At 53.6% G+C, this 25217-nt stretch overlaps 3 protein-coding genes across 4 annotated transcripts; 2 read left to right on the forward strand and 1 right to left on the reverse strand.

The window, feature by feature from the left end:
• Positions 1 to 1196: 1196 nt before the first annotated feature.
• On the reverse strand, positions 1197 to 8207 carry LRRC3C (leucine rich repeat containing 3C). Its single transcript, XM_014885534.2, has 2 exons — positions 8084 to 8207; positions 1197 to 2185 (listed from the first exon to the last, which is right to left on the reverse strand). The coding sequence occupies exon 2, from the start codon at positions 2129 to 2131 to the stop codon at positions 1346 to 1348; it is 786 nt and encodes a 261-aa protein (XP_014741020.1). The 5' UTR covers positions 2132 to 2185; positions 8084 to 8207; the 3' UTR covers positions 1197 to 1345.
• Positions 7362 to 17014, forward strand: ORMDL3 (ORMDL sphingolipid biosynthesis regulator 3). 2 transcript variants are annotated; one of them, XM_014885485.2, is made up of 4 exons: positions 7362 to 7476; positions 11415 to 11615; positions 12781 to 12932; positions 13062 to 17014. In XM_014885485.2, the coding sequence occupies exons 2-4, from the start codon at positions 11442 to 11444 to the stop codon at positions 13195 to 13197; spliced, it is 462 nt and encodes a 153-aa protein (XP_014740971.1). In that variant the 5' UTR covers positions 7362 to 7476; positions 11415 to 11441; the 3' UTR covers positions 13198 to 17014. The 2 variants fall into 2 exon arrangements, with proteins under 2 accessions (XP_014740971.1, XP_088035890.1); XM_088179764.1 differs by lacking the exon at positions 7362 to 7476 and adding an exon at positions 10306 to 10471.
• Positions 17015 to 17760: 746 nt separating this feature from the next.
• LOC106858604 (gasdermin-A-like) lies at positions 17761 to 24712 on the forward strand. The gene is made up of 10 exons (XM_088179762.1): positions 17761 to 17869; positions 18950 to 19214; positions 19371 to 19566; positions 20973 to 21138; positions 21458 to 21551; positions 22002 to 22049; positions 22295 to 22449; positions 22644 to 22794; positions 23494 to 23567; positions 23702 to 24712. Exons 2-10 carry the CDS (start codon positions 18995 to 18997, stop codon positions 23984 to 23986), a joined length of 1389 nt encoding a protein of 462 aa, XP_088035888.1. The 5' UTR covers positions 17761 to 17869; positions 18950 to 18994; the 3' UTR covers positions 23987 to 24712.
• The last annotated feature ends 505 nt before the right edge of the window (positions 24713 to 25217 follow it).

A 25217-nucleotide genomic window follows, 5' to 3' on the forward strand; every position in this document is an offset into this window, starting at 1 on the left:
GTTGGTGCTCTTGTTGAGTTAAGGCAATATAGCATTGGTTGGTTTAAAAAAAAGGCCAAAACCAGCAAAACCAGATGTCCCAGAGGCCCGACAGGCAGGTGGAAGAGTCTGGGGCTGCTCTGGCTTTGCTCTGAGTTGCCACTTGGACCCTGCATGCCCAAAAGTGGGCACTAAGCCCTGCCTGTGCCAGCTCTGTGCTCAGCATCACCTCCACCACCACCACCAGGAACCTGCAGCCCAATACCGGAAGAGTCAAGAAGGGACTTTGGGATATTTTAGGGGAGATTCAGGCTCCTGACAGCAGTGCGGGAGTGGGGAGAGGACGGAGGAGCTGTGGCAGCTCCCTCCATCCTGTTTCCCATCACAGTGACCGGTCAGCAGCTTGTGAGGTGGGAGCTCTGCTCTGGCAGTGACATGAGCAGATGGTCAAGGGTGCTGCAAACACCCTCCCACGTGGTCCCCAAGAGCACTGAGGGGAAGCCTGCTCCCCCAACATCCCAGCAGGGCTGGACCCACTGCCAGGACCCCAGCAGCTGCCTCTCCATCAGCACCCACATCCTTTGGCAGCCCCAAAGGGCTCTGCCCCAGGGGGTTCATTCCATGTTTAGTTCTCTTTCCCCATACTCTGAGGAGAAAGGCCCTGGGTTTGCCCATCAGTGACCCTATGTCTGAGTGGGGACCCACATACCCCTTGCCCCACCTGGCCTGAGAGTGCTGGGAAAGGGGCAGGGAAATGAAATGAAAGATGAGGTGGCACCAACCAGTGTGTCCCCACCCCCTGCCCCACCTCTTGGTCACACTGGCTGCGGTCAAAGCCTGTGACCCTCCAGGGCCAGTGGCCTGGCAGGGCACTGGCCGTGCACCTGTACTGCTCCTCCCCACTGCCCTCCCAGCAGGGACCCAGGCCCTGGCTGCCCTGGGCTGCTGGACCATCCCTTGGGCAACCAAGGGGGAGCCAAGGAGAGATGAAAACACCGATTCCATTAATGCCCCAGGGGATTTCTGCAAAGGAAATAGAAAAAGTTTTAGATGAAGTCCAAATGTCCAGATCAGTCAGAGCAATGGCCGCACGCCAGGGGGATGCTCCGGGTTGCTCCAGTCCTTCATAACTTGGGAGAATGCTGCGGATCCTCCATGCTCATGGCTGATATCCATCCCTGACCTCAGCCACTAGAGCCAGGGACTCATCAGCTGTGGCTGCTGCTGCCAGGAGGAGAACGGAACAAATCCATGAGTATCTCTGTGCGATGCCGGTGGCTGGTGACAGCTCCTGCAGCCGTGGCGAGCCCCTGGAGTGGCCGGTCCTCATCTCCACACATCCCTATGTCCTGCAGGTTGCTGGTGCTCACACCACGGTGCTGATGGTGGATGACTCCTCCGATCGCCGCTGCTTGCTGGGCAGTGACTTGAGATACTCCAGGTGCCGCCGGGCGTCCTCCTGGTTCTGCCTCACGTAGTAGACCAGGTAGGAAATCACCATGGCGAACCAGCCAAACATGGTGACCAGCATGGCGATGTCCGTGGTCTTCTTGTACACGTTGCAGAAGTCCGTGTCGGCAATGACCTGCAGGAAAGCTTTTCCCACGTGCTCCTCCTGCGTGGAGGAGTCACACACGATGCCCCCTGAGGAGTCGGCCGCCAGCTCCACTGCGCGGATCAGCTCCTGCAGCCGACAGTCACACAGCCATGGGTTGCTGGACAGGTTCACCTTGGCTTTCAGGTTGCCAAAGGCGTCTTTGCTGACTGACACCAGCCTGTTGGAAGACAAGTCCAGAGAGTGCAAGTGCTCTGCTAGGCCCTGAAAAGCGCCACTTTCGATTCTGGTGATGGCATTGTGGGACAGATCCAACTCCAGCAGGAGTGGCAGGTCCCGGAAGGCATCGCGAGGCAGGAAGGAGATTTGGTTGAAGTCCAGGTAGAGCTTGTTGGTGTCATTGGGGATGTCTCTGGGGACCTCAGTCAGCTGAGCATTGCTGCAGCGAAAGGTCTTCAGCCCCTCCTCTTCTGAGGGGTAACAGCCCTTGGGGAAGGCAGCAGCTGGATGGAGGCAGGAGCCCAGGAGGAGGAAGAGGCTCTGCAGGAACAGTCCCATGGTGATGGGGTGGAGGAGAAGCCCCCGAGCTGCAGTCATGGTGCTGCACTGCCTTCCTCACAGCCACAGTGGCTTTAGCTGGACTTGGCACATCTGAGACAGGGACAACAAGGGGACAGTGTCAGGCTAGGGGAGACAGGGGCAGAACTGTCACTGCACTGGCTGTGAGCACCACATCTGACCCTAGCCATGAAGCAGGGACAAGGACGGGGACCGGGACAGCCGTCATGGCTCACGCTTTCCCCCATGCCCGACCATCATCTCGCTCTAGGCTCCTGCGTGGCAGGATCAGGCCCCAGGGGCTGGGCACGTCTCCTGCTCCGGCAGCTGGGTTATAACAACCGGAGACGCTCGGGCTGAGGCAGAGGCGGGGTGAGCTCCCGCCCTGCCAAGGTCACGGCGCCGCGATCGCTGCTCGCAGGAGGCCGATGCATCCTGCGGCGGCCGGAGGACGAACCAGCGCGAGCCCCGGCTCCGGGCGAGCAGCCGCTGCAGGCAGCCCCCGGGGAATGCCACGGAAAACATGTGCAGGCAGCGGCTCAGAAGGTTCCTGCTCCCGGCTCCACTCTCCGGGAGCGCTCGGGGCACACGCGGACACGGGGCGGGTTTTCTCCTTCCGAGGGGACCGGCACAGGTGGGTGCTGGGTGCTGCTGTGCTCTGCCCACTGCCACCCCACCGTGGGGTCGGGCTGCTCACACCACCCGGTAACCATGGGCCTCATCCAGCCCTTGATTCCGGAGGGGAAAAGCGTCAGCAGGAAAGAAACAAAAACAGAAAAAGGAAATTCACTGGAGCTGAGCGTGCAACCAGTTCCCAGGGTGGTGGCAGCAGATAAGGGCAGTTTCTGAGCGCTCCGAGCGCTGCCCGGCTCTCCCAGCCCTGGGTCCCACCACGTCCAGGGGTCCCAGCTTGCCTCTGAGCCGGCCGTGGCAGCGGAGCTCTGGAGGTAGGATGGAGGTGTTCTCCCTCCACCTCACAGTCAAAGCCATTGGCGCTAACACGCGCCTGTGTCAGCCGGTCAGGCAGAGCTCAGTGATGCGGGAGCCCCGAGCTACGCCACCAGCAAAGCTGCCTGCTGATCCCACTGCTCTCCTGAGCACCCCAGCACCGGCAAACCCGCTTTGGGATGCTAATCGGGGGTCCTCGGTGTGGTGTAGAGGTGGCCACCCAAGGGTGGTCCCCACAGCACAGGCAGGTGAGCACAGGTTGGGCACTGTCACACAGACCTGCCACGCCGGCACACCCCAAGGTCACACCTGTGCAGAGCTGACCCCTGCACTGCCGGAGCCCCGGAATCCAGGAGGGTCCTGAGAGGGAACCAGAGCTCAGAGTACACAAAGGGCACACGGACTCCAGAGCCCCACATTGCACCAGCCCCTCAAGCCTTCCAGAGGTAACCTGGGACAAACACAGCCCCTCGGTACCCTCTTCCAGATGCCCACCGGGGAAACCACCGGGATGAGCCGGGACCCGGTGTCCCGGGAGGGGGCTGCTTCGTCCACGGAATCGGGACACCTCTGCAGGTGGGATGCGGACCAGGCACGGCAGAGACGACAGACAGGCAGTCTTTGCCCCACCGCGGGTTTCCCAGCCCGCAGCCGGGCGCGGGGATTCCCAGCCCGACCCCGGGGGTGGCCGCCAGCCTCAGGTAATGCGGTTGAGGAGCCGGGCCAGTGCGGATGCCAGGATTCTCCGTGAGCCCGGGGATGCCCGGGAATCCCCCCGGCCCCTCTCGACACCGGGGGCGTCGCAGGCGAGGGAAGCCCCGGTGCTTCCCCGGGGGAAGCTCCGCTCAGCGCGGCGCTGCCGGCCCTCCCCTCCCCGCCTCCAGCCCCGCCGGAGGTCCCGTTGCGGACTCACCTGCCTGTGCAGTCCCCGGCGGCGGAGCGGCCCCGCGCCCCGGGCCGGAGCGGCCGCGCCCCGCGCAGCGCGGCGGCCCCGGAGCCGGCGGCGGCGGCGGGGCCGGTGGGCGGGATCCTCCGCCCGGGCCTCCCCGGGGCTCCCCGCCCCCGGCCCGCCCCGCCTGGGGGGGCCGTGCAGCGCCGAGCACCCTCGGCCCCGCTCTCGAAGCATTCCCAGCTCCTCGCCCCACGGGGGAAGCGCTGCCCCGGGTGCTCAGACCGGGAAGGGCGGGAAGACACCGGAGAGACCCAGTGAGGAGCTGCCGAGACCCCCGAGCCAAGGGCAGCTGCTGCAGGGGCGTCCCGGGACATTCCATTGCTTCCACCCCGCCGCGTCCCCGCCGAGCTCCAGTGGGAGCCCTCTCGGCTCCGCCCGGCTTCCCGGACCCTCGGCGCCCCCCGGCGCTGCCCCCACAACCCCCCAGGAATCCACTCATCCCCCTCCCCAGATCTTCGGGGCGACCAGGACCCCAGTTCTCCCACTCCGGCGGGGTCACGGTGCCCCCCCGCCCTGCACCGGCATCGCTTACTCGGGGAAACCCGACCCGCAGCGGTGGCACCGGGCGGGGCGGGATCCAGGGGAACCGGAGTGGGTCCCCAGCTCAGCCCCCAGCTTTCTGGGGCGGTGGCCGCCGGGCTGGGCCGTATCTCGGGGTCCCGCCGCACCGGGGCACCGGCGAGGCTGGCTCAGGACCATGGAGAGCGGCCGCCGTTACCGGGCCGGGGCCGCCCGTAGGGACGCGGTTCCCGCTGCCCCCGTCCCGGATCTCCGCGGCGGGACAGCCCGGCCCCGGGCACTGACGTTCTCCTGCTGCTGCGGGAGGATAAACTGTTTAGGAGGCGTCTGGCCTGAATCTCGCCTCAATTAGGAAAAGGGAACCTGACGACAGCCAGACACGGCAGCGGACAGATCCTCCCCAGAGACCCCCGCACTCTCCGGAGCCCCCTACGCTCCGCCGGGAGCAGGCCACTGCTGGGTCTGGCACCCTGGAAGTGTTCAATAAACGTGTGGATGTGGTACTTGGGGACATAATTTGGTGGTGAAGGTGACAGGGCTTGGTTATTGGTTGGAGTCGATGATCTTAGAGGTTTTTGATGTTTCCATGCCCGTAGGCAAGCCCGACGCTGGACCGGTGCTGGGCTCACTGGGCAGGGCTGTCCCGGGACACTGCCAGGATCCCGGCAGGCAGCAGCTGGCAGCCACAGTTGGTTCTCTTGAGCACTTCTCTGGAATCTCCCCGTTTGGGAGCAGCCCCGTGCTGCCCATCACCATTTCCCGAGCCGCCAGGAGCTCTGCACGAAGCGGGAGCAGGGATGGGCATGTTGGGACGTGGCGGCTCCGGTGACACAGCCACCTGCCACGGGACGATGGTGGACACCGAAGGGCCAAGGTGACAGGCAGGTGAATGGGGACACTGAGCTGGGACCCGAAGAGGCGGTGGGTGATCCCGGCAGCGGGCACAAACTCGGGAGCGGGAGCAGCCCCAGGGCTGCACCCCATGGGAGTCCCACGTGGAGGACACGGAACCCACCAGCACAAAACCTGCAGTGCAGCACGACCCACAGGGACCCTTCCCATTGCAGGATGGCTAAAAATAGCTGGCACCGGCTTCTCGCTGCCACCACGGAGCTAAATATAACCGGCATCGACAGGGCAGGGGGACCGGCAGCCGGCAGAGCGGGAGCTGAGCACGGCCCGGCACCGGCTGGGGCTGGGAGCGAGCGAGGCCTAGGAATCCACACGGGAACGGCCCCCCTGAGCACGGGGGGAACGCGGGTGCGACTGCTGGTGAGCGGATGGGGCCGGATCCCCCCAGGGAACTCCCCGCCCCCGGTGCCGGTGTTCCCTGGGCGGGTGAACGCGGTGTGGGGAGCCCAGAGAGCGGGTCGGGTCCCCCCCGCGCTCCACCGGCAGCGGCGGCTGCTGCATCACGGAGAGCGATGAATATTGATGGGCGTTTAAAAATAGCTGCTGCATTGTGCTTCCCCCTCACGTGCGGAGCCAGCGGGGTGCGGGGAAGCTGCTAAATTAGATGTCACCGCGCAAAGAGCTGCTCAGTCAGGCAGGAGCAGGATAAAAATAGAGCCTGCTGTGCGTGCGTGGATCTCCTGCAAAGCAGGACCGGATCCCGTGGGATCCCCCGCCTCCGCACGCCGGCATCCCCGCACCTCGCCCTGCCAAGAGAGCACCGCAGAGGAGCCGGGCAGGGACAACGCGGTTCTACAGGGTGGCAATCAGTGGCCTTTCATCTGCTTTAGCCCACATGTGAGTCTCTCCGTGCCCAAAGCCCTCTGGAGGCAGACATTGCTGAGCTCTGGCTCCGGCAAATGACTCCGTGCCCTGCCAGCAACATGGTGCCAGCGTGTGAGACTCAGGCAGCCCCGGCCCTGGCAGCCCGTGGGGTCTGCATCTTCTCGCCGTGCCCTGTAAGGATCTGCGGCTGGAGCCGAGGCCGGATGGATGCAGACAGGGTCAGGACAGCTCAGCGTGGAGGCACAGGGGGACTCAGGGAACCTCGATGTCGCTGTGACTCCACCTGGGCCAACATCAAAACCCACCGTGGGCTGTGCCGAGCGAAGTGTCTGTGCCAGCTCGGGGGGCTGCGAGCGGCACCGGCAGAGCCACACGTGCCCCGCGGGCAGGCGGGAGCGCCGCGCTCGGGCTCCGCACACTGCCAGGGGCTCTGCTCGGCTCCGGGCAGGGGGTTTGCAGCCCAAAGCGGCTCCGGCGCTGCCCCTCGGCTGCCGGAAGAGCCGGCAGCAGGCACACATGGAGCCCTGCACAGATGGCTGCGGCACCCGTGGGCCGTGCCAGCCCCACGCGTCGAGCTTTGATGGTTGTGCAAACAAAAGCGGAGCCAGATGGTCTCCCCCCGCGCTCCAGCGCTGGAATCCTGCGCTCGCTCCCAGCGCCGACCTTGGCCGGGTATCCTGCAGCGCTGCCGGCCTGCCCGGGCTGTCTGCACGATGCTGCTGCTGGGATTTTCACGGCGTCACGGAATCGGAGTGGTTTGGGTGGGAAGAGATTTTAAAAACCACCCAGTCCTACCCCCTGCCACGGGCAGGGACACATTTCAGTATCCCAGCCCCGTTCAACCCGGCCTCGAACACTACCAAGGATAGGGCAGCCACAGCTCCTTCGGGAAGCTGCCCCAGTGTTCCGCCGCCCTCGGATTTCCCGTGGGAAGAGCGGCGGGGGAGGCAGCCCACCCTCCTCGAGCAGGCTGAACGCACCCAGCCGGGTCTGGGGCCTCCTGTGAGCGGAGCGGGGGTCGGTGCAGTCCCCGATGCCCGTCTCGGAGCCGCTCCCGCCGGTTCCCATGGCGGCTCCGCCTCCCCCGCTGCTGCCGGACTACAGCTCCCGGCGTGCCGCGGCGGGGCGGGCCGAGGGGCCGCCGGGAGCGCACCGGGAGAGCACCGGGAGCGCGGCGGAGCGAGCGCCGGCCCCGCCAAGCCGAGCCGGGCCGGACCGGACGGGAGCGGTGAGTGCGGGCCGGGGGCGCGGGGCGGGACCGGGGGGCTCAGCCCTCCCCGGGGGCGGCGGCGGCCGAGCCCCGCGGCGGGGCCGGGGGAAGGTGGCTCGCATGGGCCCGGCCCGAAAGGGAAACACCCCAAAAGAGAGAAGCGGGTGCTGAGATGGAGCTGGGAAGCGGTGGGGTGGGAGTGGGGGGTCCCAGATAGGCAGTGCGGGTCCCCGCGGTGGGGTCGCGCTGTGCAGAGCCCGGCAGGGAGCGGGTCCTGCCCCGGCCTCCCGGGGCACCGTCCCGTCCCGGGGAAACGGGGAGGAAAGTGGAGTCTGGGACCCCACGTGAGCCCTGAGGAGCCCAACCCCGGCCTTCTCTTCGTGTCCAAGATCTCCCGTTAAATCCACTAGGAAAGGCCGAGGGGGCAGGATCCCCACCCTCAGCCGGGGCGGCTCACGCGTGTCCTCGTCCCCGTGTTCCCCGTGTTCCCCGTGTTCCCCGTGTCCCCTGAGGGGCTCTGGCAGCCTCCAGCTCCCCGAGGAGGAACCGGGCAGCGCTGGGGTTTAGACAGGTCTAACACGGCCTCGGGCTGGAGGGACACGGAGCGTTGTGTTCCCAGTCTCACCTCTCACCCAGCAGCCGCCTCCCAGCACGGCCCAGTTCACCAGCGTCCCCCATGTCCTCCATGCTCTGGTTCATCCGTTGCCAGCGGCAAAGGGTTTAAAGGATTTGTTTGGGAGATGACAGCTGTTGCTGCTAGAGATTGGGATCTGTGATCCGTGGGATCATCATCGCCTGCAGTCTGGGAACACTCGAGATCAAGATAAGCACCTGAGCCCTCCTTCCCTCACTAGACCTGTGAAGATCCTGCAGCAGGGTGCCAGGATCAGAGCATGATCCTGAAATCCCTGGGTGAAGGGGGACAACACTGCCAAATCATAGATCATTTTTTTAGGATGGAAAAGACCTTTAAGATCATCAAGTCCAAGCATTAAGCAAGGGATCAGGAACAAATGGTGGTCACGCTCCTCTGGGGACAAAGGTGAGGAAGGAGCTGCCCGTGGATAGGGAGCAGGACAGGCAGGATGAGGCAGAGGGAGGGCTCAGCTCCACCGCCACATTGTGCCCTTTGCCACTGACCACAGCTCCGACTTTTCCCCTTCTTGGATGGCCACTGTCCAATGTCAGCACAGCCCTGACCTTCACCCTCAGCCTGGTGCAACATTCAGGCTTTTCTGTCACAAAAATGAGTGGGAAAGCAGAGCCTGGCAGCAGCTGCTCTAGGAAGGGGGGGCTGGAGTCCTTCCCATGGTGGGCTGTGCCTTGTCCTGCAGGTGAACAAATCCTGGTGTGGAATTGGAAAGCAAACATGGCATGTGGGATGGGGGTAGGGACAGAGCTGTGGGAGCTCATGTGTCCTCACCAGGCTTGTGCAATATGAAATTTGGGAGAGCTGGGCCAAGGGCTGCAGAGCCCAGGGCAGAGCTGGTGAAATATTTAAGGTGGGGAAGGACAGAGTTGGAGACGTGCAATCACCCTCACTGCAGCAGTGAGTGCTTGGTGTGTCTGTATCTCCTGCAAGAATGAATTAATCTCTCGTGTATTCTAGCATTCCACCCCTCTAATCCTTAATTTTACAAGGAAGGGAAACTGAGGCACATGAAGGAGAATTGCTTCACATACAGCTTCCATGCTGGGCCCTTTCCCACCCAGGGTCTGCAGCTGCCCTCATTTGCAGAGGAGACTAAGTCCAAGCTTTTCCTTAGTTTTTGGAAGTTACACTCATGGTTGGAAATTCCACAGTACCAGCCATGTGCACCTCTGGCCACAGGGAGCTTCCACAGCCCTTGGATAAGAGTATCAGGAAAGACTCAGGAGAGACTTCTGGAGAGAAGGTTTTTAACTGTTAATGAAACTAAGGCTTCCAGCAAGAGCATGGATCCCTTTCTGTGGGCAGTCCCTTCCCACATCCCTCCTCCTGCACCCCTGAGTTGCTCCAAGACCCAGCCATGTGGTTGCTGCTGCTGCACAGCTGGAATCCCACAGACACAGCTCTCTGTGGAGCATCCGACTGTTCCTCACGCCTGTCTCCAGCATCCTCCAGACTAAACAAACCCGTTTCCTTCCAGCTGTCCTTGCAGGTCATGTTTTTCCTACACCTCTGCTCATTTTCTCCAGCTCCTCCCAGGACTGGACAGTGTTCACCCAACATCCAGGAGAACTATTTCCCATGTCTGGCACTCAGCACTCCTGTTTACACATTCCATAAGATGTTTTGCTTTTTGTTGTTGTAACAATCTGACTCTTTTTGACTCGTTTGTGCTTCACCCCAACTTCCAGTCTTCCTTCTGAGAGCCCTTGGGAAATGCAGCAGGTTTAGGACAGAGCTGCTCCTTCTGCCAGGGGTGAAGTGCTGAACTCTGGCTCCCAGTCCTGTTTGCAAACCAAACTTTGGGTTTTTCTCTGAATTTCTGTAAGCTGGTGAGCTGGAAGGTGGGCAACAAGGGAGTGAGCACCCCGGAGACCTGCAACCTCTTTCCTGGAACAAAATCCTTCTCCTGGTATGATAGAGTGAGGTGAGGATCTGCAGCAACAGCTGCCTGTGTGCATGGAAGAGGCTTGGGAGTTACTTGGAGCATTCCAAGAGCTGTGGAGTGGAGGCTGGCTGTGAGTCCCAGCCCTGGGCAGGAGTGGGGATGGTGCCAGCTCCTGAGACAAGGCAGGCCCAGCACTCCACGAGGGAGCTGGGAACAGCTGGCAGTGAGGAGAATGTGATGTTGGATCTGGCTCAGGCTCGCCTCCGGAGAGCTGAGGGAACAGCAACACAGCTTCCAGCTGTGGGAAACAACAGCAAAGCCACGAGGCCAGACATCAGGAAACAGCCTTCACTGTGGGGTGCTGTAGCCAAAGAGGATGAACTGGATCATCTCATCAAACTCCCCTTCCTTGGGACACAAAGATGATTTTACATAAGAATTTCCCTGATCTTGGTGTGAAGACATTCAGCTTTACAGTGAGTTTCGTTTGTGCTATAATCCCTGGATACCAGTGAGCTAGAGCTCTCTTGCTGCCACTGGCACTCTGTCAGTCCAGAAAGCCACTTGATACCTTCACTGTCTCAAGGGCACCACTCCAAGGACTTGCTTTGAGAGTGACACTCTCTTGCTTCCTCTCCTTCCTGACATTGTCCAGAAAACCATCCTTGTGCTCCTCCTACATGGCAGTTGTTCTTTCCAGGTAGGGGAAGGGCTAGCTCCTCCACAGCTCTTCCTCCTGAAAGATCCTCCCAAGGCACTTTGTGCTGTTATCTCTCCCTTTTTACTTTTTACATTCCACAAGAAGAATCTCATTCCTTCCCTGGGGGGCAATTTTTTTATTCCTCTTTTTTTCCATTCTGTATATCTTAAATCTGAAGGCAAAACACATGAACCAGAGTGGGAGACCAGCAAACCTCCTGAGCTGTGCAGAACCCTCTTAATTTAGTTAAATTAATTAGGAGATCTGTTGATACAGAGCCTTTCCTCTGCAACTACTCTGTTCTCTTCCCAAGTTTAAAGGCATGCTTAACAACTCCATAAACATGCAGGAAGCTTCCTGTGCTGTGTGTTTCCATGATTAACACTGTGTTGAGGATTTTAAAGTGCATAAAAGTATTGGTTTGAGTTTTGTCAGGCAATCGTGGGATTGAACCTCAACACCTCGGCTCCAGGAAAACATCTCAAATCACAAGAAGCTTCTGTCACAGACAAGCTTCCCACACATAATTCCCAAATCTCAACCACTCCTGGAGTTAGCGACGTCAGCTCTAAGAATGGCAATAACGAGGGGCAGAGGAGGGAACTGACTCGGGATTTTTATAGCAAACAGCAGATTTTGGGTTTGCTTGACAACCAGCCGGTGCTCAGCCCCACTGAGCAGTTTGGATCCAGGCTCTGACTTCAGTGTTTCTGTTCCAGGGGCTCCCGTCAGCCACGAGAGCCAGGATGAACGTGGGAACGGCGCACAGTGAGGTGAACCCCAACACCAGGGTCATGAACAGCCGTGGCATCTGGCTGTCCTACGTGCTGGGCATCGGGCTGCTGCACGTCGTGCTCCTGAGCATCCCCTTCTTCAGCGTCCCCGTGGTCTGGACTCTCACCAACATCATCCACAACCTGGTAAGGGAGCGGCGTGGCCAGGGGCACATACGGGGAGCCTTGCCACGGCTGTTGCTCTGAGCAGTCTGCTGAGATTCCTGTTGAAACAATTCCTTTGTGTTTCCAAAGATGCTGGGTGTGTTGCTCAACTTCCAGCCCTCAGCCTGTACTGGTGCCTCTGGGTCATGGATTTAAATCCAGCCCGGGTACAGGTGAGGAAGCAATACCAGGTGAGGCTGCTCAAAGGGGATGTGGATTCATTTCCTGTAGGACAAGTCCTTTGTTGTGTCCCCTTCCCAAAGCGGTCTGTGGCAGGCTCTAGACAGTGGCAAGACATAACTGGGGTTGGTAAAACCTGAATTTGCTTCTTGAGAGTTAAGAAAAAACAAGATTAACCCCGAGATTTTGCTCCATTTAAAGTAAAAGATTAGTCCAGGAACTGATTTGTCCTTCTGAAGATCAAGTCCCCAGATAGGTCTCCTTGGGCAGAGGGGACAAAAAACTTCAGGGATGGAGCAACTGATTGTGGATCTTTTATTTTAAATAATATCTCAGCCTGGGAATATTCCAGAGACAGAAATGACAGGGATTGAGGACCCTCACGATAAGTTATTACTAGTGAGGGATCGAAACCTCCACAAACGCCCAAACTGGAGCTGCTCAGGGGATAAAAACAACCACAAACCCCCAAACTGCAGCTGCTCAGCACTCAGCTCACAAGCTGCTGGCTTCTCATCCATCTTCCCTGGCAGCTTTAGGTTCTAGGGACAAAAAGGAATTTAAAGGCCAGGAGTGGCTGTGGTGTAGCTGGAATGTTTATGACCTGTGTTCCCTTGGTAATCAGGGGGTGACAGACCTTCTCCCAGCACGTTTTCGGGGAGCCTTCAGCCGTGCCGCAGCAGGCAGGCGCTAATCTCCCGATCGCAGAGATCCCAGGGCTGTAATCTTGCCACCGCCTCCTTGGCTCACACCCAGGAGCCGAGCGAGAGGTTTGACGTGGAGCAGCCGAGCTGCCCCGGCCTTTCCCAACTCTCCTTTCCCTGCTTCCGTGGCCGCTCCGAGTTTTCCAGCAGCTCCACATCCCTCTAGTGGAACGGCTCGGGGGTGCAGGCGCCCAGATCGGCTGCCCTGCACCTGGGGTTTTGGGGATGCAGGGTCCGTGTGCCTCACGCTGTGTGTCCTGCAGAGCATGTACATCTTCCTGCACACCGTGAAGGGAACCCCCTTCGAGACCCCGGACCAGGGCAAGGCCCGGCTGCTCACACACTGGGAGCAGATGGATTATGGAGTCCAGTTCACCGCTTCCCGCAAGTTCCTCACCATCATGCCCATCGTCCTGTGAGTATTCTGGGGTGGCTGAGCTGCCTCGTGTCCTCCTACCCATCAGTGTTCTGTCCTGGGAGACAAACACACGGGATGCCACAGCTCAGTTTAAACTCTCCCTCTGTTCCCACCTTCCCTTTCCAGGTATTTTCTAACCAGCTTTTACACCAAGTACGACCGGATACACTTCATCATCAACACCATCTCCCTCATGAGCGTCCTGATCCCCAAACTGCCTCAGTTCCACGGAGTCCGGATCTTTGGGATCAACAAGTACTGAGCAGCGTGGCCAGAGCGGATGGCGGAGGAGTGGGGCAAAGGGGGGGTTCCTTCTCTCCAGCCCCATTTCCTCCCCCAACACAGACTGGGATGTGGTTTTGCAGCAGCTGTTTAAAGCAGATCCCAACAGACACATTCCGCATGCTGGATCCTCGTGCCCAATAAATCCAAGCCAGCTCCAGAGTAGAGTTTAGTGCGGAGCAGGATGTGCGACACCGGATTTCTCTTATCCCAGGGTCATCAATAGATGCAAAACCACTGAGACTTTGAGGTACAACAAGGATGAATTTTGGGAAGAGTCTCATCTATTCCAGACATGGAATGTCAAGGATAGGGATGAGGGGAAAAGCTTTTAGTGCTGGTACTATTGCTGTGGTAAATGCACTTTAAAATACATTTCCCTTCCTGAAGCTGGGTGCTTTGAGCAGAACGTGAGGGAAATCCAAAGGGATACAGCCAGACTTTCCCAGGACTGGATTGTTTTGGGGTCTGATTTCCAGTTTTAGGTGGGAAGTGGGAGGGGGAAGTGAATGACAGATTTTTACTTTGCAGTTGTTGACACCACTGAGAGGGAAAGTTCTTTTCCTAAAAACAGCACAGGAAGGAATGACCTGCAGTTTAACAAACCTTTTGGTTTCCTACAGCACCATCCATGTGTTCCAGGGGAAAGGTGGATAGATCCCAAATCATGCTTGTTATTTTCAGCTTATACCCAAATCTGCCCAGGTAACTCCTCTCCTCACCCCAAACTGCTGTTTTTCAGTGCAGAGGGGCTCAGTGGGCATTTGGATCAAGGGCTGGGGGCAGGTGATTTAATGACTGACTACAAATGCCATGGAGCTCCTTGGAACATGGACATGGACAGGTGTGGGAGAGGCTGACAATGGGCAGGTACAGGAGGAGGGCTGATTGCTCTAATCAAGCACGCAGCCATCCCTGACTTGGAATTCTTCTCCTCACTTCAGCATGTAAATGGTATTTGCCATTTCTCCATGGACTCAAGGGTTGGATTTCTGGCTTACCTGGAAATCTGTCCCTCAGCTCCATGCCCAAGGGCTGTGTGAGCAGCAGCACCAGCAGCAGATGAATTGACCAGCAGAAGGAGTCGATTGGTCACTGATAATAGATCCTTTCACACAGGAACAAAATCAAGCCATTTTCCCTCTAAAATTACCACCTAAATAAAGCAGGCTTAGGTTTCCTGGCTGAGACAGCTTTTACTGTTTTACTGAAAATCAGAATGACCTGATTTTCCTTTGGGTTGTATCCCAGATGGAATGTGTTTTCTCTCACTCTTCCCGTGTAACCCCACGAATACCTGTATTTTTGTTGTCTTAGTGCTTATATTGTCTCACCTTTTCTGACAATGGTATAAATCTTTTAAATCTGCTTTTTTTTTTTTTGTCCCTGCAGTAGCAAATCCAGCTTTAGAGGCCATGGTGGAGAGTGTTGAGGTTTTGGATGGTCTGAGCATAGGACATGGAAGGGGGAATTTCAGATCTCTTACTACTTCATGCATAATTTTAGGCAAGTTGCTTCACTTCTCTCTCAGACTTCCTATGGGACTGCTACAGGGAAGGAAAAATATGGAATGTACCTCAGAGGGCTGCTGGAATGCAGGGAGAATCATTCCCTAATGTGTTTGAAAAGTGTAAATCCAAGTGAAAAGAAAGTTTTCAAGCAGGTAGAAGGAGAAGAGTGTCTGGCTGGAGACCCCAGGGTATTGACAGATGTGCAATTTCCTTGATGGGCAGTTTAAACCTTCAAACCTAGGATAGAAGAGCTGCTGCTTTAGCTAAGGTACTCTCTACCCTAATCGGCTCTTTAAGCTACTAGACAATGATAATTGTGATAAAAATAGAGATATTTCATCAATCAGCTGGGAAATAGACAGACATGAGCAGTATTCCTGCAGAAAAGGCAGCTCCAAGGGCGGACAGGTCCTGGCAGGGCAGCTGAGGCTGGACCTGAAATGCTGATTGTGGTGCTGAGCAGACCTGAGTGTCTGCCCAGACACCACTTCCATCTCCAGGGGAAACGAAAGAAAACTAATTATTGTCATAGAAAACATGGGAAAAAACTTTTTTTGCAACAGAAACAGCCTCTAGATGCTTTCAAACGTGACTCCTCACAGACAGACATATGCTGGGTATTTCTAAGTATATGCACATCACAGATTTGTAAATTTAGAATAATTATGAATTGAAAGGATTGGGGTTTTTTATGAAATACAGCAATTTCCAGAGTCTCCTTGAAGGCATTGACACAGCTGTGGGCTTGAACACTTGTATGGTCACTGACACTATGGACATGTGACTCTGTTTCCTTAAATTAAAGACCAACTGAATGGGATTATAAACTTATCAAACAAGCAGATTCTAAAGCCTAAATCCCCAAACTTGTAATTAAGACTCTGCCTAGCAATAAAAGTAAACTTTTTTTTGATTTCTCTGCTTCACACAAATGATCAAAACAGCCAATGCCAGATTCACGTGACACTCTTTACAACACAGGTGTGGCATTTTTCCATGGAATAACTGAGATTAACTTGGACTCAGTTAATCCAATCAAGGGAAACAAATGGAAACAGGAGAAATATGGATAGAAGCGAGTTGAAAAAAGATTTCATGTTCTGTTGTGGTGAGTTAAGTACCTATACATGATGAATAAGTATTTGAATAATTACACTTCGTGTAGCATCTTCCTTAAGATCCAAATTTAAGGGTAGGTGTCAGGATCAATCAAAAATAAAAAGCAGGAAGTTAATTGTAATTAAACCACCATTCTTGGGTGTACCTGATGCAGTCTGAAGTGAAAGAACAGCATGAGCAGGCTGAGGGATGGTCAGACGTGTCTTGGCAGGAGAGAGATCAGAGGTGAAGCCACACTGTGGGAGGAGAAACCAAAAGTGAGCAGAACTTTTTTGAGTGGAGTTTTCCCCAGGTGCCTGCATGGAGGAGGTAATTGTTACTGATTGTAAATGGGATTCTGATCACACTTGACAGATTTCCTCTCACACTTGTGCTGTATCATGACCAGGACAAGTTCCTACCTGGAGAGATCAACTCTCCTGTGATGGAGAAACAAACCCTGCTAAGAAGGTATTTTCTGTTTTGTTCTGCAATGCAAGAGAAAATCTTTTGAAAGGTTGGAAGCGTTCTCAGGAACTGGCAGCAGCCTGTCCCATCTTGTACTTGGCAAAGCCTCCTCAGCCACTGTCAGCACCACGCACGAATCCACGGCGTACGGCCGTCCCTGCTCCAGGACACTCAGAAAACCAGCACGTCCTCCCAGCCTGGTGCTCCTCAATCAGGGATCCTGACCTGGGACTTGTTCCACAGAGCTACCAGCCTGGCAAATAGTCCAAACCTTTGCAGGAAAAAGCCTCTAAAATAAACTAAATGGAGGGCTACTTATTCTCATGTACTTTTCTGTTTGAATCACTGTTCAATTTTGGGTTGTTTTTAGAAGCTCGGTACTGGCCCTCGAGGAGGGAACAGCAGTGGGTTCACACATTAATATTCCTCCTTGTGACTTCTGTTGCTTTAGCATTACCTAGAATATCTTTTAAGCATGTGAGTGTTGGTGTGTCCATATCCTCCTTGGATCAGTTAAATCAGCTGAATTAGTTGGGAGGGTTTTTTAAAGGAATGTTCTGTACAAAGTTTTAGGGCTTTTTTCCCATAGCCTTGTTTTTGCTGTGGATACAGGAGTCTCATGTAGAGAACTTTCTAAAATAAAGTGTGAATATTTTTATTACTCCTTTGTACAGTATTCTAAGAGAGACTAATAAAAGTGAAGTATTCAGGTAAAAAGTTGCACTTGCCTCCTGGAATTTTCACATGGATGCCTTTTGCTATCATACAAGCATGGCAATGACTACAGGAAACATGGAATGCCTTGTGCTGGAAGGCACCTTAAGGATCATCCATTCCTGCCTCTGCCATGGGCAGGGACACCTTCCACTCTCCCTCTGGGTAAACAGTGCCAGGGCCTGACCAGCCCCACAGGGAGAAATTCCTTGTCAACGTCCCCTCCTGAGTCCATTTTTCCATCTGTCAAAGAACAGCAGCATTACCTGGCTCTATCAAGTTGAATCATGCAATGATGGAATGCTTTGGGTTGAAGAAACTTCAAGCCCATCCAGTCCCATCTGCTGCCAGAGGAAGGAAGACCTTCCTGTCCAGTCTGATGTTGGAGACTTCCAGGCATGGGCTTACATCTCCTACATCTATAGAATTTCAAGTTATCCAAAGTCCATATAATAAACTCTGCTCAAGGAGGTGTTACACAAGTAACAGCCGTTTGGAGGAAAGTAAACACTGGGGAGGAGGATGGTAAATAAAAAAAAGTTGGGAATAACTCTGGGCAATAATAAAAGTGGTGTGAACAGCCAGGATCTGCCGGCAAGGATCAGATCTAATGCTGCAGCTGCCCAGGTGTTGCTTTGGGGAGCCTACTGTTAGCAAGGTAAGAGAAATCAATTTACTCTTTTCCCTGGGTTTGTGGATGTGCCAGCTTCCTGTCAAACTCGCCACTCCCATACTTAGCAAAGACTGCCTCCCCTTTTAGCAGAGAGCCAGAGAACTTCTCCCAGTTCTGCTGCTCTCTAGAGCCCACATCACCTCAGCAGCTCCGTGGTCTGCTCTGCACACCCACTGCCCCACAAACAGGCGAGTGCATTATCCCAGAGCCTTGGGTATGGGAGAGGGTTGGTGGGAGCTCTCTTGTTAAATGCTCTTGTTTAGTTTTTCTCTCTTCTTGGAGACTTCCAGGGGAAAGAATCCGGAAGTGCTACTAACACTGAGCACACAAAGTATTTGTCTTTGGAATGATTCAAACGGAAAGAAAGTAGAGTTAGATGGGATGTTGGGAAGAAATTCCTCTGTGTGAGGGTGCTCAGCCACTGGCACGGGCCAGCTCACATCCCTGGCAGTGTCCAAGTCCAGGTTGGAAGGGGCTTGAAGCAATCTGGGATAGTGGAAGGTGTCCCTCGCCATGTTAGAGAAAGGAATGGAATGAGCTTTAAGGTCTCTTCCCACCCAAACCATTCTGGATTGCTCAATTTCCACAGCCTAACTCCATCCTGTAAAACATCTGAAAAATTAAACTGAATTTTTTTATTAAAACAAGCTGAGTCAGAAAAGAAACAGGGATTTCTTTCTGACACTCAATCACCCGTTCTCCCCTGCAGACAAACAGGGTCTCTCCGAGGAGCTGGACTGGGCTGATTTCTCTCTATTTTGGGGCACATTTCTCCCTAAAATAAACATCCTTAGAGTGTGCTAGCTGTGTTCTCTCTGCACCATAATTGGAGCTCACCAGCAAAGGAGGACGAGGCCAAACAAACCACAGCCCCTGCTGTTTCCTCTCCAAACACTCCCTGTGAAACTTGTGTCCCTGGGTAATACTATTTTGAAAACTACTTAATAATTAAAGTAACACTTTGTTACAACGTCCTGCTTAAGCTGTACAAGGGGGAATTTAGCACAGACATCAGGAAAAAGTTCTTCACTAAAAGAGTGATTGGTCACTGGAATTGTCTGCCCTGAGAGGTGGTGGAGGAATCATCCCTGCACATGTTTAAAAAAAGTGAGGAGGTGGCTCTCAGCACCGTGATTTAGTTGATGAGGAATGTTAGGTCACAGGTTGGAGTAGATGATCTCAAAGGCCTTTTCCAACCTACTTCATTCTGTGATTCTGTGCTATTATTTCAAGCAATTTGGCTTAATTTGTGCTGCATCTTTCCCAAGGCACAAATCCACTTGGCTTTGCTTCAAAACCTCAGCTACTGCAGAATGTTTAAAAAACTCACCAAATTCATCGCAAAGGAAATGGATCCATACAAAGAATTGGTCCCTGTCGAGAGCATTGCATACAATGAGCACTTCAGGCCTCTCTGTCTACTGAAAAAAAAGAGAAAATCAAAAACCATATTCCACCCAGCTCCCTACTACCAGCAGACAGGGTTCACACTGCATGATGTGCTGCTGCCTGGAGAAGATGGTGAAAACACAGGTAAAGCCCAGATTTATCAATCTGAATTTAAGAAATGCCATAGATAATATTTTTGAACCCTTTGTTTCTAAACAGTATCAGCTTTCCTATGTGTGATATACTTCCAGTGCTGAGTCTGTGTAATCCTGCTTAAGATAACAAATGAAATTATTTCAGAGTCCCTCCTTCAAGATTCCAGCCATATTACTCTCACAAAAACCAGCACAGACCAAGCTGATGGAGGTCTCAGCATTTCATTTGACCCTGCAAGTGTAGAAATGCATGGAGGTGCCTCCTTGTCCAAGGCAATTGCTATCAAGCCACAGAAGAAGAGTGTATCACTGCAATCACTGGAAGCACTGAAAAAAGAAAGGTAAGGAATGATAAAGGGAGCACACACACTCCAGTCAGCCTCCTCCAGCCTCCAGCACCAGGTTAACAATGGGTTTTCAAAAGCCTAAAACCAAGATTAAGACCTTAGGGCATGAATTTCCCCTAACTAGGCCAGGGTAGACAGAGAATGGAGTGACAAGATCCCTCCTGACTCTCCTCTTCTGCAAGCTTACCCCGGTTGTGGTTTGACCCTGACGAAATGCCAGGCACTGACAAACGTCACTCACTCTCTCCCCTGCTACAGCTGGGTAGAAGAGAAAAAATTATACGAAGGGTTCATGAGTTGAGAAAACACTCTAGGGGCAAAACAGGCTCAACTTAGAGCTACAAAATGAGTTTATTCCTAACAAAATGAGAGGAGGATAATGAGAAATGAACTAAGCCTTTAAAAACACGTTTTTGCACCCCAGTCCCTCCCTCCTTCCCACCACCAGTGCCAGGGAAAGGGCAGGGGGGTTTTGGTCAGTTTGTCATCCGTGGTTTTCTTCTGCTGTTCAGGGAGAGGAGTCCTTCCCCTCCTAAGCTCTGGGGGTCCCTTCCCATGGGAGACAGCTCTCCGTGAACTCCTCCAGTGTATTTCTAAATCTCACGAGCAGCAGTCCTGCCAAAATTACTGCAAGAGGAGTCCTTCCCATTGGAAACAGTCCTCTCAAAACTGTGGTGTGGGTCACTTTCCCAGTCCTCCAAGTGGTGGAGTCCTGCACCCCACCACGGGGTGCAGTCCTCCAAGGAGAGGCCGTTCCAGCTTGGGAGCAGGGACCCCCTCCACTGGATCACAGCCTCATCCAGGCATCCAGCTGCTCTGGCATGGGCAACTCTCCCAGGGTCTGTGGGTGGATCTCTGCATTCCCCATAGATCCCCAGGGGCTCTGGGTGGATCTCTGCATCTCCCATGGATCCCCATGGGCTGTGGGTGGGATCCTCATGGATCCCCATGGGCTGCAGGGGCACAGCTGCTTCACTGTGGGATTCACCACAGCCTCCACAGGAATCTTGGCTCTGGTGCCTGGAGCACCTCCTGCCCCTCCTTCTCCACTGGCCTTGGTGTCTCCATGTTCTTTCTTTCACATGTTCTCACCACCTCCTCTTCTCTGGCTAGGAAAAAACTGTGTCCAAATTTGTTTTGATTTTCTTCATTAAGTATTTTATCACAGAGGTGTTACCAACATCTCTCATTGGCCCAGGCTTGGCCAGCAGCATGTCCATCTTCAGAGCCATCAGGGACTGGCTCTGCCAGACATGGTGGAAGCTTCTGGCAGCTTCTCACCACAGCCACCTCTGTGGCCTCCCGCTACCAAAAACCAGCCATGGAAAACCAACACATCCCTCCAGCTGCATCAGCCACTCCTGGTGCTCCAGAACCTTCCTAAACTTTTTGTCTTTTAGACAAATCAACATGGATCATTCCTTCATCCGACAACTACAGAGAACTGACATCGATCTATATGTGGTCACTGAAATCCTCGAAACCTCAGAGGAGACTGTCTACAAGGAATCCACCAAGGCAGATGGGGGCTTCAAGGCCACATTTTATGCCACATTCTCTGCAAAGGTTTGGCCCTTCCTTCCTTCCTTCCTTCCTTCCTTCCTTCCTTCCTTCCTTCCTTCCTTCCTTCCTTCCTTCCTTCCTTCCTTCCTTCCTTCCTTCCTTCCTTCCTTCCTTCCTTCCTTCCTTCCTTCCTTCCTTCCTTCCTTCCTTCCTTCCTTCCTTCCTTCCTTCCTTCCTTCCTTCCTTCCTTCCTTCCTTCCTTCCTTCCTTCCTTCCTTCCTTCCTTCCTTCCTTCCTTCCTTCCTTCCTTCCTTCCTTCCTTCCTTCCTTCCCCCCCAACACCTGCACCCAGGTGTTCTCACTGCTTGTTTTCCTTCACCAGGGCACCAGAGAGAAGAACCAAGACATAGTCATTCCCAAGGGCTGCACCCTGGCCTTCAGGACCATCCCGCTACTCATTGGAGATGGAAAATGGGGTAAGTAACTTCCAGAAATGACCAATTCCTCCTTTCCAGAAACAGTGCAGAAGAGGAAGAATATTTTAGCAAGCATCACTCAACCCTACTCTGCCCTCAGCTGGTGTGCAAGGAGATGAGGAAGTGTGAGGGACAGAAATCAACTGAGGGAGGTCAGATAACCCATGCGAGGTCAAAGAGCTACAGGGGAAAGATGCTCTTTAAGGAGGGGTCAGTTAAGAAAGGAAAGAAGGAAGCCTCAGGCCTGTATTTCAGGAGCTGCAGAATTCCCATTCATAAATAACACAGAGAGCAGAGTTTGGTTTCTTTCTTTTCTCTGTTTTTTTCTCTCTTCTTTGCTCATTTTCTTTCTTTTCTTTTTCAGACGAAAAGAGACAAGGAGAAAAGAGGGTGGGTGAACAACACTGGGAATACAACACTATAAATTGTCATTTTTTTGTTCTCTTTCAGATGTGGGTTATTTCTTCACAACAAGACAGAATATAGAAACTGTGGGAGGTGATCATAAGTAATGTATTTTAGAGCTTTCACTTGCAGAACTTTTACCTGCTTTGGGTAAGATGGAATCACCCAGTATAAAACAAATCACCTGCAGTGATTTGCCTCTGCTCTAAGATATCACAACTGTCCAAATTCCATATCACTTCAAAAACACTCATACAAGTGTTTCAATCTCTGGGTTTAGAGCTGCTAATGAACTCCTAGAACTCAAGTGACAGATTTGGTCTTATTCTGGTTTACAGATGAATCAATGGGAAGATTAGCAGGTGTCATGGGTGAAGTGGAATGCCGCTGTCAAATTTTCTCCAAGTTGTCTCCTGACCTGCTGCTCATTGTCTTCAACACCATCAAAGCTGTGATGACAGACAAGAACCTCTTTCAAGAGCTCAGACAGAAAGTAAGTGAAGCTTTTCTTACTGCCACGATTTATAAATACAGACACAACCAGGACCACGCCTCTTGCCCCACGACTCACCTGTCCTGTGCCACAACTGCCCATCCAAAATTCCCTCACTCACCACATCTCTCTGTACTGGACAAGCAGCAGCCTCAGCCCTCAGATCCTGACATTTCTTTCCCTTGTTCCCACAGATGGAAGAAATTCTTGAGCAAAATTACGGTTATGAGCTGAAAACTGAGAGCCCAGACTTAAAAGACCTGTTCAGCAACTTACAGCATTCTCCAAGAGATTGTCTCCTTCCACTGGCAGAAGGAATCACCTACATCCTTGATGCTTTGCATGGTGAGGCTTTGAGACTTCAGGAGGGAAATCAAGGCAGGGATGACTCCCAGACCTGCCATTCTCTTCCACCTTCCACTCTCACTCCTTTTCCTCCTCAAGTGGAATCAACATCCAAGTCCCGTGGAGGGGAGAGGAGAGAAATCCCCTCCACACCCACCCAGGGCTCCCTGCTCCCTCAAAGTGCAGTCACAGCTTCTGCCCAAGGGCCACCTCCAATCTCTGCTCTGGTGACCATGGACAGGACACAAGCAAATGGCTGGAGCTGTGTCTGGGAGGGTCAGGTTGGATATCAGGGAAAGGTTCTTATCCCAGAGGGTGCTCAGGCACTGAACAGACTCCCAGGAAATGGTCACAGCCCCAAGGCTGACAGAGCTCCAGGAGTGTTTGGACAACTGTCTCAGGCACACAGTGGGATTGTTGGGGTTGTCCTGTGTAGGGACAGGAGCTGGACTTCAATTATCCTTGTAGGTCCCTTCCAAATCCATATTCGATGATTCTGTGAGTTACAGCCAGATCACTCTCACAGTGGAACTATACAAATCAGTTCCATTAAAACATCCAAACAACTTCCAAACAAATGGGCACGAGAAATGATCACCCTTCCCCTCCTCTTTACTCTCTCCCATCCTTCTCACCAGTCCCATTCCACCACTAACTTTGGCAGGAAGTTTTGCATCCAAACCCTGTTTATTTCTGCAGAGTTAATGGACGATCAGCTGCTGCTGTTGCTGGAATCCTTGGAAAGGAATATTCTGTACCAACAGCTGAACCTGGTGAGAGTACACATCACACTTGGCTACTTTCAAGGGGGCACAGACTATTTTAATTCTAGCAGCATCACCATAGTGATGTCACAACTTGACAACTCATTGACATCCTGATTTTGCTTTTTTATTGTTGTTCAAAGGTTGCAGAGCTACTGAAACATGACCTGGAGGATAAGATGTGTAATTTCCATGTGGATGCCAGGCTGCTCTCCTTCCCACACAAGGAGGAACAGATGTTAACCATGGATCTGGTGGAGCTGAGTGGAGTGCAGCTCCAGGAAGATGGATCAGCTGTCCCTAGGGATCAACCCTTCGAGGCTGTGGCAGCCCTGTTTGTGGCCCTGTACTTCCTGAATGGCTTGAATATGATGTACCTCGCCCTGTCCAGGGAAAGGCTGGATAAAGCAGCAGGAAATCTCTGCTGACCAACCAGGTTTCTCTCCCAGTATTATCCTTGTTCATGCTCAAGGCTGCTTTGGCTGGGCAAAGCAAATTTAAGGCTGAAAAATTAATTAGTGATGCTATGATAGGCTGGATATCAAAGTGGGTTTGTCTGTCAGTCTCCCCAAGAATACTGAGCTGCAACAGGAAAATCCACAAGCTCACAGAATCCCAGGCCTGCCACTGGTGCCTCATGCAATCCTGCTTCCCTCAAAATGCTGCTACTGCTTCTGCAATCAATAAATGGGAAAGGGAAGGGTAAAGGGGTATGCAAAGGTAGGGGAATGCAAAGGAAAGGGGGAAATGAAAAAGAAACGAAAGCCAAAGGAAAACATGAGCAGTGATTCACTTACCCTGCTTCCTCTTGGCTTCAGTGGGGATTCCATGAACTGCTAGTCCCAGGAAGGTGGGGAAATCCCAGAGGTTTCACTGACACCTCCTGGTCCCACCTCCCTGAGTTGCTTGAGGGACCCGGGCTGCACTTCAGAGCAACACTACAAATACTCTCATGATCACTTTATAAATAAAGAGCAGCTTCTTGCTAAGCAATTGGGTGCTTTCAAAGGCAATTTCTTATTTTCGTGGTTTTGGTCCCATGGCACAACTGACAAACTCAGGATTGAAGCTGTACCAGAAATAAGGGCCCTTGATGTGGACACAGCAGTCTCATGTAGAGAACTTTCTAAAATAAAGTGTGAATATTTTTATTACTCCTTTGTACAATATTCTAAGAGAGACTAATGAAAGTGAAGTATTCAGGTAAAAAATTGCACTTATCTCCTGGAACCATCACATAGATGCTTTTTGCTGTCATACAAGCATGGCAATGACTACAGGAAACATGGAATGCCTTGTGCTGGAAGGCATCTTAAGGATCATCCACTTCCAGCCCCTGCCATGGGCAGGGACACCTTCCACTCTCCCTCTGGGTAAACAGTGCCAGGGCCTGACCAGCCCCACAGGGAGCAATTCCTTGTCAACGTCCCCTCCTGAGTCCATTTTTCCATTTGTAATAGAGGAGCAGCATTACCTGGCTCTATCAAGTTGAATCATGCAATGATGGAATAGTTTGGCTTGAAGAAACTTCAAGCCCATCCACTCCCACCTGCAGCCAGAGGCAGGAACATGTTTCTGTCCTGTCTGGTCTGGGAGGCTTCCAGCAATGGCCTTACATCTTCCACATCAGTAGAATTTTGCGTTATCCAAATTCCATGT

Source organism: Sturnus vulgaris, chromosome 27, assembly GCF_052056855.1.
Source record: "Sturnus vulgaris isolate bStuVul1 chromosome 27, bStuVul1.hap1, whole genome shotgun sequence".
Classification (NCBI taxonomy): Eukaryota; Metazoa; Chordata; class Aves; order Passeriformes; family Sturnidae; genus Sturnus; species Sturnus vulgaris.

Coding starts and splice junctions, on each gene's coding strand:
- ORMDL3 (XM_088179764.1), top strand. CDS start 10,418: ATGATTTTACATAAGAATTTCCCTGATCTTGGTGTGAAGACATTCAGC. Junction 10,472..11,414: donor TGAAGACATTCAGCTTTACA/GTGAGTTTCGTT, acceptor TTTCTGTTCCAG/GGGCTCCCGTCAGCCACGAG. Junction 12,933..13,061: donor ACCATCATGCCCATCGTCCT/GTGAGTATTCTG, acceptor TTCCCTTTCCAG/GTATTTTCTAACCAGCTTTT.
- LOC106858604 (XM_088179762.1), top strand. CDS start 18,995: ATGTTTAAAAAACTCACCAAATTCATCGCAAAGGAAATGGATCCATAC. Junction 22,450..22,643: donor TTCAAGAGCTCAGACAGAAA/GTAAGTGAAGCT, acceptor TTGTTCCCACAG/ATGGAAGAAATTCTTGAGCA. Junction 23,568..23,701: donor TGTACCAACAGCTGAACCTG/GTGAGAGTACAC, acceptor TGTTGTTCAAAG/GTTGCAGAGCTACTGAAACA.
- LRRC3C (XM_014885534.2), bottom strand. CDS start 2,131: ATGACTGCAGCTCGGGGGCTTCTCCTCCACCCCATCACCATGGGACTG.